This window comes from Bison bison, unplaced genomic scaffold (assembly GCF_000754665.1).
Source record: "Bison bison bison isolate TAMUID 2011002044 unplaced genomic scaffold, Bison_UMD1.0 scf7180017864456, whole genome shotgun sequence".
Lineage (NCBI taxonomy): Eukaryota > Metazoa > Chordata > Mammalia > Artiodactyla > Bovidae > Bison > Bison bison.
This window is the reverse complement of record NW_011495018.1, coordinates 17,241,241-17,255,274: the sequence shown is the minus strand read 5'-3', so window position 1 is coordinate 17,255,274 and position 14,034 is coordinate 17,241,241. Positions and strand designations below refer to the sequence as shown.

At 42.7% G+C, this 14,034-nt stretch overlaps 1 protein-coding gene across 1 annotated transcript in view; it reads left to right on the top strand.

Moving 5' to 3' along the window:
• The window catches only part of PLEKHS1 (pleckstrin homology domain containing, family S member 1), a 26,585-nt gene that overhangs the window by 5,945 nt on the left and 6,606 nt on the right, over nucleotides 1-14,034 (top strand). Inside the window, exons 3-11 of the mRNA XM_010859307.1 lie at nucleotides 2,954-3,042; nucleotides 3,154-3,260; nucleotides 3,590-3,724; nucleotides 5,685-5,760; nucleotides 6,835-6,945; nucleotides 8,760-8,885; nucleotides 11,838-11,950; nucleotides 12,449-12,655; nucleotides 13,354-13,455. Of these exons, the coding sequence (XP_010857609.1) occupies nucleotides 2,954-3,042; nucleotides 3,154-3,260; nucleotides 3,590-3,724; nucleotides 5,685-5,760; nucleotides 6,835-6,945; nucleotides 8,760-8,885; nucleotides 11,838-11,950; nucleotides 12,449-12,655; nucleotides 13,354-13,455 (1,066 nt within the window). The remainder of the gene's footprint in view (nucleotides 1-2,953; nucleotides 3,043-3,153; nucleotides 3,261-3,589; nucleotides 3,725-5,684; nucleotides 5,761-6,834; nucleotides 6,946-8,759; nucleotides 8,886-11,837; nucleotides 11,951-12,448; nucleotides 12,656-13,353; nucleotides 13,456-14,034) is intronic.

Sequence of the window (14,034 nt, the reverse complement as noted above, 5' to 3'; positions counted from 1 at the left end):
GCAGGTAAGGAAGCAACAGTTAGAACTGGACATGGAACAACAGACTGGTTCCAAATAGGAAAAGGAGGACGTCAAGGCTATATATTGTCACCTTGCTTATTTAACTTCTATGCAGAGTACATCATGAGAAATGCTGGGCTGGAAGAAACACAAGCTGGAATCAAGATTGCCGGGAGAAATATCAATAACCTCAGATATGCAGATGACACCACCCTTATGGCAGAAAGTGAAGAGGAACTCAAAAGCCTCTTGATGACAGTGAAAGAGGAGAGTGAAAAAGTTGGCTTAAAACTCAACATTCAAAAACCAAGATCATGGCCTCTGGTCCCATTACTTCATGGCAAGTAGATGGGGAAACAATGGAAACAGTGAGAGATTTTATTTTCTTGGACTTTGAAATCATTGCAGATGGAGACTGCAGCCATGAAATTAAAAGACGCTTGCTCCTTGGAAGAAAAGCTATGGCAAACCTAGACAATGTATTAAAAAGCAGAGTCATGACTTTGCCAACAAAGGTCCATATACTCAAAGCTGTGGTTTTTCTGGTAGACATTTATAGATGTGAGCGTTGGAGCATAAAAAAAGCTGAGCGCTGAAGACCTGATGCTTTTGAACTGTGGTGTTGGAGAAGACTCTTGAGAGTCCCTTGGACTGCAAGGAGATCAAACCAATCAATCCTAAAGGTAATCAGTCCTAAATATTCATTGCAAGGACTGATGCTGAAGCTGAAGCGCCAGTACTTTGGCCACCTGATGTGAAGAGCGGACTCATTATAAAAGACTCTGCTGCTGAAAAGATTGAAGGCAGGAGGAGAAGGGGACAACAGAGGATGAGATGATTGAATGGCATCACTGACTCAATGGACATGAGTTTGTGCAAGCTCCAGGAGGTGGTAAAGGACAGAGAAGCTTGGCGTGCTGCAGTCCATAGGGTCACAAAATATTAGACACAACTGAGCAACTAAACAAACAAAAAATAAACCTTGAGCATTTTTTCTGGGATGCAGTTAAGTTTCTTGCAAACAATTCAATCCTTTTAAGACTTGCTTTGCTGATTTGCTAGATCTGGAGCAGTCCTCACTACTGAGGAACCACTTTCTTGAGTACTCTTCCCAAAACTCCATAAATGATCAGTTTTGCTAGTTTAGCTGGAGGGAACAAGCACTTTCTCTGACCCACCAGAACACTAGGCACTATTTCCTCTAATTTTTTCTAATGGTTCTTTATCTGGCCTTGGGTAATTTTCCCACACACGTATACTGATAAATATTCTTGAATACTTGAAAGTGAAGTCGCTTAGTCTGTCCAACTCTTTGCAACCCCACGGACAGTAGCCTGCACCAGGCTCCTCTGTCCATGGGATTTTCTAGGCAAGAGTACTGGAGTGGGTTGCCATTTCCTTCTCCAGGGAATATTCCCGACCCAGGGATCAAACCCAGGTCTCCTATGTTGTAGGCAGACACTTTACCATCTGAGCCACCAGGCAAGTCCTATGAATACTTGAGGGGGACCTTATTAATATCTCTGGGATTCTCTCTCATGCAGCTCTTTCCTCTGTCTTGTGAGCTCTAGCTGCCTTGATCTCCCTGAACCCTCATCTTTCTTCCCCCAGTTCAGGGGTCCACCTGGTCCCACCTCAGTTCCCCTTTTCTGTGCTGTGGGCTGGAAACTCCATCAAGGAAATTGTGGGGCTCACCTAGTTTGTTTCCTGTCTCTTAAAGGTCCACTGACTTTTATTGCCTATGACCAGTGTCTTGAAAACCACTATTTTATATATTTTGCTTATTTTAAACAGGAGAGTAAATCCTATCACTACATCTTTGTCCAAAGTGTAAATTTGGTCAGATTTGGCATGGATTTGATCCCTGGGTTGGAAAGACCCCCTAAAGTAGGAAATGGCAACCCACTCCAGTATTCATGCATGGAAAATCCCGTGGACAGAGGAGCCTGGTGGGTTATAGTCCATGGGGTCGCAAAGAATTGAACATGACTGAGGGCAAGCACAAACAGATTCTTTAGTAAAGGCTATTTTTTACCAAACCCATGGACAAAATAGAATTTTAGCCTGGATGTAAAAGCAAAGTCAAAGTCTTCTTTTCAAAATAAATTCTATTTTAGCAACATTAATTTTTTTCTAAATAATGAAAGTAGTTCATATTTCTTGCAGACATTCTCAAAAAACATAGGAAAAATCGAAACTGCCTCTACATTTCAATCCTTACCGAGAAGTAGTTAACAATTTGGAAACCTCTTATTTAACGACTTTGCCACCTTATTTTCAATAACAGGTCATTTTGCTTTTGTTTGGTAAGTCAAAGGGCAAGGCAGAATTATCTGGCTGTGGCTGGTGCTTCAACAGAAATGGAGACAAATCTTTGTTCACATCTAGAGAGCCAATCGGAGAAGGCAATGGCAACCCACTCTAGTACTCTTGCCTGGTAAATTCCATGGACGGAGGAGCCTGGTAGGCTGCAGTCCATGGGGTCGCACAGAGTCGGACATGACTGAGAGACTTCACTTTCACTTTTCACTTTCTCGCATTGGAGAAGGAAATGGCAACCCACTCCAGTGTTCTTGCCTGGAGAATCCCAGGGACGGGGGAGCCTCGTGGTCTGCCTTCTATGGGGTCGCACAGAGTCGGACACGACTGAAGCGATTTAGCAGCAGCAGCAGCAGAGAGCCAATAGCCTCTTCCAGAGACGGGGAGCCAGACAGGTGTGAGCTGAATTAAAGAGCTTCTAAATGTCATCTGAATGAAGGTCCTAACAGTGGATGAATAAGAATCACACACGTGGTCCTGAGGTTTTTGTTCTCTTGGCCTATGGTAGATGTTCTTTTCCATAACTGAATAATTTGAAGACCTTTCCAGAGGTAAACAGTGTTTTTCAATTGAATCAGTTCTTCTCAGAAATTTTTAGAGAACAGACTGAGTCCTGTTCACTTTCTTTTACTAGGCAAACAATTTACATTCTATTATGAAAAAGAAGTCTGCAAACAAGATTACTTTATTAAATCACCACCTCCTCAGCTTTTCTTCTCTGCGGTAAGTATTCACAAAGATTTAACAGGCCTCCCACCAGCCTCATGAGCATTTTTAAAATCCTTTCTCTTCCTCTGAGATTTAACTGAGATGCAAAGTGTTTTCATTTTTCAGACCTCTTGGAAAAAGCGGTTTTTCATTCTGTCAAAGAGTGGGGAAAAGGACTTTAGTCTTTCGTATTACAAAGACCATCATCATCGAGGTTCTATTGAAATTGACCGGTGTGTATCCAATCAAGAAAATGTTGATAACAACAAATACTAACATGATGCATGCAAATTAGAAAAAGAATTAGCAAACATTAATTTGTGGAACCAAGACTCTAACTGAAATATGAATTTTTCAGTTAAGTTTTAGGCTGAACAAAGTATTTTTAATCAGTGATAAACCAGATCTAAACTTATTTTCTAAAACTATTGGATACTTTTCAAAGCATTGGTCAAACAGATCTAAAGTTTTATTCAGTTGGGATCTTAACAATTGAAAAATATTGGTCAGTTTTCTTCCTAATTTTGTATTTGCATCTGTTTTAATACTTTATATCTAATAGAAATTCCAGTGTAGAAGTTGGCATCAGGAACCATGAAAAAATGCAGTCTGTACAGAAGATGTTTAAATGTCACCCTGATGAAGTGATGTCCATCAAGACCACTAACAGGGAATACTTCCTCATTGGCAGTAACAGGTAAGTAGTAAGATAACGTGGAGTGTCTCCTGTATGTAGAATAAAAATATATATATATTTTTTAAAACAATAAATATGCCTTGAATAGAAACCAGCGGCCATAGCCTTATAATCAGCTATGCATGCATGCACACTAAGTGGCCTCAGTGGTGTCTGACACTGTGCGATGGTACAGACTGTAGCCTGCCAGGCTCCTCTGTCCATGGGATTCTCCAGGTAAGAATACTGGAGTGGGTTGCCATGTCCTCCTTCAGGGGATCTTCCCAACCCAGGAGGGATCTAATCCATGTCTCTTTCATCTCCTGCATTGGCAGGGATGTTCTTTACCTCGAGTGCCACCTGGGAATACAAAATAAAATACAAAATAAAAATTAAAAAAAAAAAAAAAGAAAGAAACCTATGACCACAACCTTAAACCCCATCTTGGCGGTCTTTCTTTTTATTGCAGCTTGTTTAGGCTGTGCTGGGTCTTCGTTGCTGCACGGAGTTTTCTCTAGTTTCGGTCTGCAGGCTTCTCATTGCAGTGGCTTCTCATGTATAGCATGGGCTCTAGGGTGCGTGGGCTTCAGGAGTTGCAGTTCCTGGGCTCTAGAGCACAGACTCATAGTTCTGGCACATGGGCTTAGTTGCTTCGTGGCCTGTGGGATATTCCCAGACCAGGAATCAAACCTGTCTCCTGTATTGGGAGGCAGACTCTTTACCAGTCAAGCCCCTTGGCATTCTTTATTATGACTTTAGTCTTTATTATGCCCCTTGACACATCACAGTATTCATTTCCTAGGGCTGCCATAACAATGTGCCATAAACCAGGTGGCTTAAAACAACAGAAATTTGTTATCTCACTGTTCTAGAGGCTAGGAGCCTGAAATTGAGGTGTCACGGGCCACGACAGTTCTAGAGGTTCTAGAGAAGATCTGTTCCAGGCCTCTTTCCTAACTTCTGGTAGTTTCTTGGCCTTGCTGCAGCAAACCTCCAGCTTTTACATGGTGTTCTCCCTATGTGCACATCTCTGGGTCCAAATTTCTCCTTTTTATAAGAACACTAGTCATCTTGGATTAGGACGCCCTACTCCAGTCTGACCTCATCTTCACTAATTACATCTACAGCAACCCGACCTGATTTCCAAATAAGGTCACATTCTGAGGTACTGAGGATTGGGATTTCAGCACATGAATTTAGGGGGCACAATTCAGCCCATGATAATCACCATCACCTCAGAGGCACTTTATGTGCACGAACCCAATATACAAATGTCTGTGCAAGCTACATATATTAGGGAGGGGCTGTGCTCATCCCTGAAGGAGTCTTCAGTTTTTAAGAGGGGCTTCTGGTGCTGGCAAAGATGCCTAATGGATCCTTTGTAGATGATTATCTGCTTGACAGAGAGGCTAATGTTGGGGGAGAAAGAAGTACGGAGGAGGCAGCCAACGCTCAAGCCAGAGTATGAAGAAACTTGAGCTGCTGTAGATCAACCCCAAGGCGAAAAGCTTTCTTTTCAACCGTCCTGAGAGTCAACAGAAAAGGAGGTGTGATTGATACACATTCGTTCAAACACGCCCTTCATAAACACACCCGCTCCCTCACGGGAGGCACACCTGGAGAGCTCCAGAAAATGGCACTGACAGATTAAGGGGCCGCTTAAGAACACAAAAGAAATACATGTCAAAGCCAAAAGCTCCAAAACCTGTGATTATACTGTTACCTCCCACTTTTCTTCCCATTTCTCTGAGCTTTCCTCACAGAGGCGGCATGAGGGTTAATTCTAGTGTGTGAGTGTGGAAGTGGTGAGGAGCTGGGGATGGGCATTTAAACTACTCGGGGAGGGGGAAAAGTCCTTATCTGCCTGGTACCTACCCCCACTGCCTGTTCCGGTATTCATGAAAGACTCATTCTTTGGTTCAGAGGGAGTGCAGGCACCACTGGTGCCACATGCCAGCTGAAAGTTTATTTCTTTCAACAGGGAGAAGATTAAAGACTGGGTCTCCTTCTTGTCATCACTCTGCCAGGATATAAAAGCAGCGCACCAGAATACAGAGGTGACTCCATATCACTAATAAAATCGCAGAGCCCCTGAACACAGCCCTCTTTCCCAAGGGAACAATGCAAGCTTTTTTCCCCCCGCTTGGCAACTGGCATTCACAAGGAATAAATAAGTGAGAGAATGTACATCCTTGTAATTTTTATGATTAGCAATAGAAAAAAATTCTTTTGTGTTTTACAAGAAAGCTAAAATATAGACACTTCAGATTTTCATTACTGGAGTAGGAGGGGTAAATTTTAGCTGTGGCATTTTTTTAATAGTAGCTGAAACTACAGTATTTTTCATCATTGTTATTCAAAGTACATAACAGCTACCTTTGGAATGACTAAGTTCAGGGTGGTTTCTATAGAAATGCATTTCACCTGTCTTGTATTTTCAATAGAATGTTTCTCTGATGTAAATGCTAGTAATTTTAAGTTGCTTACTTGCTTCATAACAACCTTTGCTAAATTCACCTAAGTCCTGTCTTATGATAGGCTTCCCTTGTGGCTCAGCTGGTAAAGAATACACCTGCAATGTGGGAGACCTGGGTTCAATCCCTGGGTGGGGAAGATCCCCTGAAGAAGGGAAAGGCTACTCACTCCAGTATTCTGGCCTGGACTATACAGTCCATGGGGTCTCAAAGAGTTGGACACGACTGAGCGACTTTCACTTCTCACTTCGCTTTTCTTAAGACAGACCTTTATTAATGAAACTGGCCTCTAGGTACCATTTTGACATGGTTTCTAGGTTGTCCTATGCTTACAACAAAAGCAGAGGCCAAGGAGAAAGGGAAAGCAAGGGTGTGTCTGTAAGAACTCAGATGATTAGAGAGAAGGGTACAGAGGGATATAGGGTTGAAAAGACAGGGAAACTCAGAGCATCTCTGAAGGCCAGGCTGGAAGTCCTCAAGGGTCTGGAAACAGGAGAGGGACAAGATCAGCTTTAATCTTAATGGGAGCAGGCTGACCAGCAGTATAAATGTTAGCAGTCAAAGACTGGGAGCAAAGACCCCAAGACCAGGCTGTTGCTTCATTCTAGACCAGGGATCAATTGTTCCCTGATTCCAATATTCCTTTTTCATAAGCAGGAGCAACTCTCATCAGGTGATAAAAGGCCCTCTTCAGACCCTCTCCTTGGACCTTTCCGCATGCCAGAGGCTGTCAGCGCCACCATAGCAAGAAACAGTCTTCCAGACATGGTAATCAGACTTACCTCTCTTTGTTAGGACACCATGCCTGGAGCTAGCTGATTCAGAAGTCAGTTGTATTTGACATCTTCCTCAAAGCCTAACCCATCATGAATGATTTTTGGTCCTAGGATCTATCCTATATTTAGTCTGTTCCACCTACCATGATAAGCCTCACTGCATGCCCTGCCTACCTCTAAATGTATTCTTTCATTTTGGATGCTCCTTGATACACATCCAGGTATGTATCCACATTGGATGGAGATCCTTCAGCTAAACAAAAGCCTGGCTGGCAACCTCCTCTTTCCTTTCACCCACAGGGCAAAGATTACTTCTAAAAAAAAATTCCCCAAACACCACTTGACCATTTGTACTCTTGAGGCAAAATCAGATTCTTATTAATTTCGTGTATTCACCCAAATCAGTCTTACTTCTGTGTGTGTGTGTGTGTGTGTGTGTGTGTGTGTGTATGTGTGTGTGTGTGACTTCAACTTCATTTCTAATGAAATCCACTTGAGGAAAAAATTATACTACATCTGCCCCTTGAAAGTGATTTGTAATTATGCCTCAGCTTTCTTAGATTTGCAGGCTGCCTAGTTTTGGATATTATTAACAAACAGGCTGAGTGTTTTTTTCTTCTGCCATGGATGCTATTTTGTGCCTTAGAGATGTAACCATTGGCATTCTCTTTTTTTCCCCCTTTTTTTCCCCTGGGTACCAGGCACATCTCAACAGGACCTAGCCTCCTGTTTTATCTAGTTGGAAGCTCTCCAACTATTTTAAAAGCTTTTTGTAGCATATCAAATGCACCAAGCCAAATAATTCACTTGGGATTTGTCATAAGGGTGATAGGAATAAAGACTGAGAAGGATAACTCTTTTCTATAAATGCCTCTTGCCCTCCTGCTTTTCAATGTCCATACCCTTCTCTCTAAAGATAATGTTATTGGTCATTTTGTCTGTTCTTGCGGTGTGTTCCAATCAGTTCCCGTTAAGGGTACCACCTACATTGTTGGGAGCTGTTGTGGTTGTTGTTTCCAAAATAGAATGGGAACCCTTCCTCATCCTCAATTCAGCATGGCCTGGCTCCATGAGCTTGGAGCTAGAAAAATGGACACAACTTAAATACATCTTTTAAAAAAAAAGTCACTTTCTTTCAAGGACTTCCTAGAGAACATTCAGGGTTTTTTTTCAAACCCACCTCCCCCGCTCTTGCTCTAAGGCATTGTTCTTGAAAGAACTGAATTACAACAATTTTTCTGCCAGGCAAAGCAGCTACTTTGCAGAATGTTCTGTATCTATGAGGGAGGGAAGCAATAATTGGTGGAACCTAGATCACCTTGAAGGCTTATAATTCATACTATCACAAGATCAAAGCTAAAAAATTGCATTGGAAACAATAGAGGTATAGAAGCCGAACACAGAAGAGGAATATTGGGCAGAAAGTGAAAAGACGCAGTGTCTTGCCTCTAGGCTGCTTACCTTCTCAGATGGCACTGAAAAGCAGGAAAAGATGGGAGTGAGGATTCTGCGGCAGAGCTTAGTGACTTAGAACACCACGCACCAGAGAGAATCACTTGTTCTGAGTTCCAGGACCCAATGGTAGAGAAAAGCCTGAAAGATGCACTTATAATTTTCTATCAGTGGTGACCCGGACTCAAGAAGCAGGTTTAAGTCATATGGGCTTCTGGATATAACCCTGGAAGATCCTCAGGTGTTCCCAACCCAGTTACTCTATTATGCCTTTTCCAGAAAATATGTGGCTTAACTCTGTCTGTTGCAAAGAAAAAGAAAAAGCATTCATTCTGTCTTGATCTCTTGATTCAGCGTTTAGTGAAAGAACAGTCTCCAGGACTCAGAGAAGCTTGCCTATCGCATGACTTCTCATCAGAAATCTCTCAAGATTCAGAAGAAGACAGCCATTATATTAGTCCTCGGAGCATTCTTTTAGAGGTAACCTCTCCCACCCGTCAGTCATTTATTCCTTCTACAAATATTTACTGAGCCCCTACCAGGCACTCAGACTAGGTTCCGAATCAGACACAGGTGACGCGCTCACAGTGTTGACACTTTGATAGAAGCTAACCAGGACACACGACAGAAAAGTCTCCATGCTGAAGAGAGATGCTTATAAAATGCTCAGAGGGCCTGAGGCGTGGGAGGCAGGGGGGCTGACTTTCAGACAGAGGCCGGGGAAGGTTCCATGGAGATGACATTTGGCCTTATATGCCAGGCGAAATTTAGACTTGAGGGGTTGACCTCAACCCCTTGAGGTATTTCTTGATAGAAACAATAAATATGAACAGACTCAATATTCTTGGGTGAGAAACTGTGTGGTATGTGCCAATCAGTATATTGATCATTCGGAAGCCCCTACTGAGAGCCTTCTGTGTGTTAATCCTGGCCTGTGCTAGGCGTGGTGGCTGCCAGGAAGGACCTGACATCATGCCTGCCCCCCTTCCCCCGCCGAGCTCACAGTCTTACCAGTCTTACAGGTCGATGCTCCAGCAGAGGTGTGGTCAAAGAGCTCTGGAAGCAAACAGCAAGGCCCTGTAGTATAGCACAGGAGACAGTATTCAATAACCCGTGATAAGCCATAAAGGTAAAGAATATGAAAAAGAATGTATTTATATAATATATAACTGAATCACTTTGCTATGCAGTAGAAATTAACATAACATTGCAAATCAGCTATATGTCAATAAAGCTGACATAAATATATGTCAATATTATTTTTTTTTTTAAAAAAGAGCCCTGGAGGCACTAGGAAAAAAAAAATAGGTTTTCTGTCTCCACTGGAGTCAGGGAAAGCTTCAAGATACAAAATAGCATTTGATATGGGTGTGATGAATAGTTTAGCTTAGCCCTAACCTAACACTAACAAGTGACCTATTGGGGGAAAACACACAAAAAGCAGTAAAAAGACTCAGTCAGACCATGACAGATTATGAATGCCAAGTTGACTTCATGCTACAGGCAACACAGGGGGCAGTAGCAGCTTCTCAATCAGGAAAGAGCAAAACCAAATTATCTTCTAGGACTGCTAACCCTGGGCTTCACAGGTGGCTCAGTGGTAAAGAATCCACCTGCCAATGCAGGAGACACAGGTTCAACCCCTGGGTTCGGATGATCCCCTGGAGTAGGAAATGGCAACCCACTCCAGTATTCTTGCCTGGAAAATTCCATGGATAGAGGAGGCTGGAAGGCTACAGTCCCTGGGGTCGTAAAGAGTCAGACACGATTGAGCACTCACTATTAACCTAAGAGCTATATTCAAGGTGGACAGTGGAGAGAAGAGAATGGAAATGGAAGGTAGGAAGACAGAATTGGGGGGAGGGGGCAGCAGTTCTCAAACCAGGGGGAGTGGTGTTTCTGCAAGATGATGACATGTGTTCATATGAAGGAAGCATTCTGAGGTCAAGTACGTTCTAGAAACAGTAAATCAAAGTAATTTACACAAGCTTCTTTCGTGTAGAATTCTCTGTGCCTTTAGCATGCACTGGTGCATTATCAACAGCCAACCAGAACACAGCGCACAGCATGTGACCCCAGGACCCTGCTTTACCCCAGGTTTTTTCACAGCTGAGCTCTTTGGGACACAGTGACGACAACCAGTCTTTTCATGACAGTCGAACCAACCGGTCAGGTGATATGAACATTAAGCTATAATGTCTGGCATTTTCTAGGTACTTTATGAGATGCAAGGTCTAGTAAGGCAAATAAAACTAAGCTGGTGACTTCCCTGGCAGTCCAGTGGTTAAGACTTCGCCTTCCAGTGAAGGGAGTGTGGGTTCTAGCCCTGATTGGGAGCTAGGATCGCATGTGCCTTGCGCCCAAAAAACCAAAACATAAAACAGAAACAATATTGTAACAAATTCACTAAAGACTTTAAAAATAGTCCATCTCAAAAAAACAATCTTAAAAAAAAAAACAAAACTGGAAGACGGTTACAAAAATTAAGTGTAACAACTGTGCTAAAGAAGTTCAGAGAAGGGAAAGGTTGGCAGTGGCTAATGTGATCAGAAAGACCTCAGGCCAGGCCTGAATACAGCATCATTATACAGAAGGGAGGGCTTCCCAGGTGGAGCTAGTGGTAAAGAATCTGCCTGCTAATACAGGAGATATAAGAGACTCGGGTTTGATTCCTGGGTTGGGAGGATCCCCTGGAAGCCAGTTTTCTTGCCCATAGAATCCCATGGACAGAGGAGCCTGGCAGGCTGAGGTCCACAGGGTCTCAAAGAGATGGAAGCAACTTAGCATGCACACAGACAGAGGGGAAAGGGGACATTCCAGGCAAAGAAAATGGCATGAAATGGATAAGGGGCACAGTGGGAAGACTGGCTTGTCTGGAATGAAGTGTTGTAATAATGGTTGATGATTTTTTAGGTAGGCCATCGAAAGCCCTCAGGGAATTTTGAGAAACCATTGTCCCAAATGACTCAGTTCTGACCACCTTGGTGGGGAGCCCCCAGAGGGCAGTATTTCCTAGGACCTTCACAGCCCCTTGAAGCAATTTGCCTGCCTGTGAGCACAGTAGCCTGCTCTCTACAGAGAGAGGCCAGCCCTGCGTGTGTCAGAGCCTTTGGCCCAGGTGATATTATTCTATAATAGCACTGGTTGGGAGAAAAAGAGTTCATGTCATTAACTGCCTAGTGATGAAACGAAAAAATAAATAGCAATTGAGTCCAGTATGCACCTGTATCAGGAGCGTGGGGAACCCAAGAGAAGAAAACGAACTCTGAGTCTGCAGAAACTTTACTGGTTTGTTCTCCCAGAACAAGCACCACTGTTCATTCGATGGTAGACGTACTTACAGTTTCAGGGACCAAAGCCATCAGGAGGCAGCACAAGGTACCAGGCTTATTGGTAGACTTGCATCCTTACATCTCTGCCTCTTTTCTATAGTTGGATAATATTGCTCCCAATGATTCTGGTGAACTCACGGACCCCATTGGACCTCATAGTCCAGACAAGGTCTCCAAGACAGCTGAGTGTCATTACTTGTCAATGAAATCCTGGTAAGTAAAACTGCCATACTCTAAAATTTGCTCTTAGCTAATGTACTATTCAATGACAATTGCTGTCAGTTCATTTCAAGGGCTGATATAATAATACAGATGCGTTACTATAGACCAAATTCAGCATATTATTCATCTCAAAACAAGAAAAAGTGAGAATGGCTTCCCTACCTATAGAAAACATGCTTAGTGACATCCTTGGGACATTTTCTGTCTTGTGGGGCAGTTCTTTCCTATTTTGCGTTCACATCTCTCACACTCTGACTTCTGTCTCCAAACTGTCCCAATGTAAAGAGCTATTTTGATTCCATATCCATTTTTAGAAGGGAATTATATTGGATTTAATTCTGAGTGTGGTTGGGATTCTGCTGGTTGGATATACTTCAAACACTGTTAATTTTTACACGGCTGTTAGCTACTTAAATCTGATTCGCACACCGTGGAAAGTTGTAGACAGACATGCTGAGAAAACTTTTGTGTTAACTTCTTATGCTCTAGTCTTCTCAAAGAGCTGTCCCTTGAGTCTGTTGATGGCAAAGAGGAATTTCAGCCCCTGACAGAGATCCAGAATGGGGAGCTTCATCAGCAAGAACAAGCCTCGGGAACTCACTTTTATCTTCCACCTGACAATTCCGAAGCACAGACCACGAATGACGCAACGCAGTCGGCCTCACTAACTGTTGTGCAATTGTCCATATTAATCAAGTAAAGTCTTCATTTCTAAAACTTTATGGGCCCATAGAGCAAGGCAAACTTCCTTTTGTACTCAGAATTCACATTTTCAAGCAGTTCCTAAAAATCTCCAACTTGGCCAAGAATCTGACCTTGGCCTTGTCACTGAAGTGGTGGCTAAGGACAGTACATACCAGAGCTGGGAATACAGTGGTCCCTGGGCTGTGGGTGGTGATTTCAAATACTTTTTAAAAATTCTCTGTTAGCTGGTTTTTCAGATTCTGGAATTTTGGATCATTCTGATCAGGTTAGCACATCACCCAGATTTTACTATTAAAATTATGGGCATGCAAGCCATGTCAGGTTTGGTTATAGACTAGGAGGGGAGATCAATTAGGTTTTAAATGATGCCAAGAACAATTTGATGAGATTGCTCTCAATTTTAACTTTCTGGTGTCTCCTTCAGTGGAGAAATGTGCAATCTGATGTGATACATAATGAATTTAGTCCAATTTTTACTTCTTTTTCATTGTCTACCGTTATGAACCCATTCCAGGAGGGATGAGGGAAGGCATTGATGCGGAACTTAAATCTATGTTCTTCTCCAAATGTTTTAGATAATCTTTAACTGGACAATACCCTCTCAGGTGTCAGAGCCCAAAGTCCACTTGGAAAGTGTAGATCAGAGCCTGTGATAGCTGCCTGATTTTTGCAAACATCTTATTTTACAGTAATATCCCAGATGAAAGCCAAGTGCAGAAACTGAACGTGTTCCTTTCTCTTCCTGACATCAAAACTTATCTTGTTCTCAAAGAAGCTGCAGGACGGATATGGTAGGTAGGAGATTTGAGGGTTATTGATTATAAATGGGGTTGGATGATATGAAAGCAAGAATTATATCTTGAAGTACTGTATGTGGCAAAACTGACTGGAGAACTTGGACTTGTGTCGTTGTTGTCATGCAAGCATGCAGATTCCCTTCATTCATGCCCAACTCTGTGCAAACCTATGGACTATTGCCTGCCAGGCTCGTCCGTCCATGGGGTTCTCCAGGCAAAAATACTGGAGTGGGTTGCCATGCCTTCCTCCATGCTGTTGTCACAAAGGGTCTTTGAGAATATCGCTGTATAGGAGAGTCAGCTGAGGGTAGGTGGGTATAGAAGGACCCAAAGTTCCAGGAAACAGCAAATTTCTGCTGTTTTGAAGTCGGCAGGGATATGTATGGTCCAAGGAAATCATTGCCAATCAATGATCAGTGATTATTTTATGAATGAATGAAGTTACTGAGGTCAACAAGAATCTAAGATCTAAAAGAAAACAGCATGCCCGGGTAGAAGATGTCCAGACATCAGCTAAACACCTGCTGGTCAGGAAACTCAGACACAGAAGCCTGTGTGGCAGAGAATTTCCTT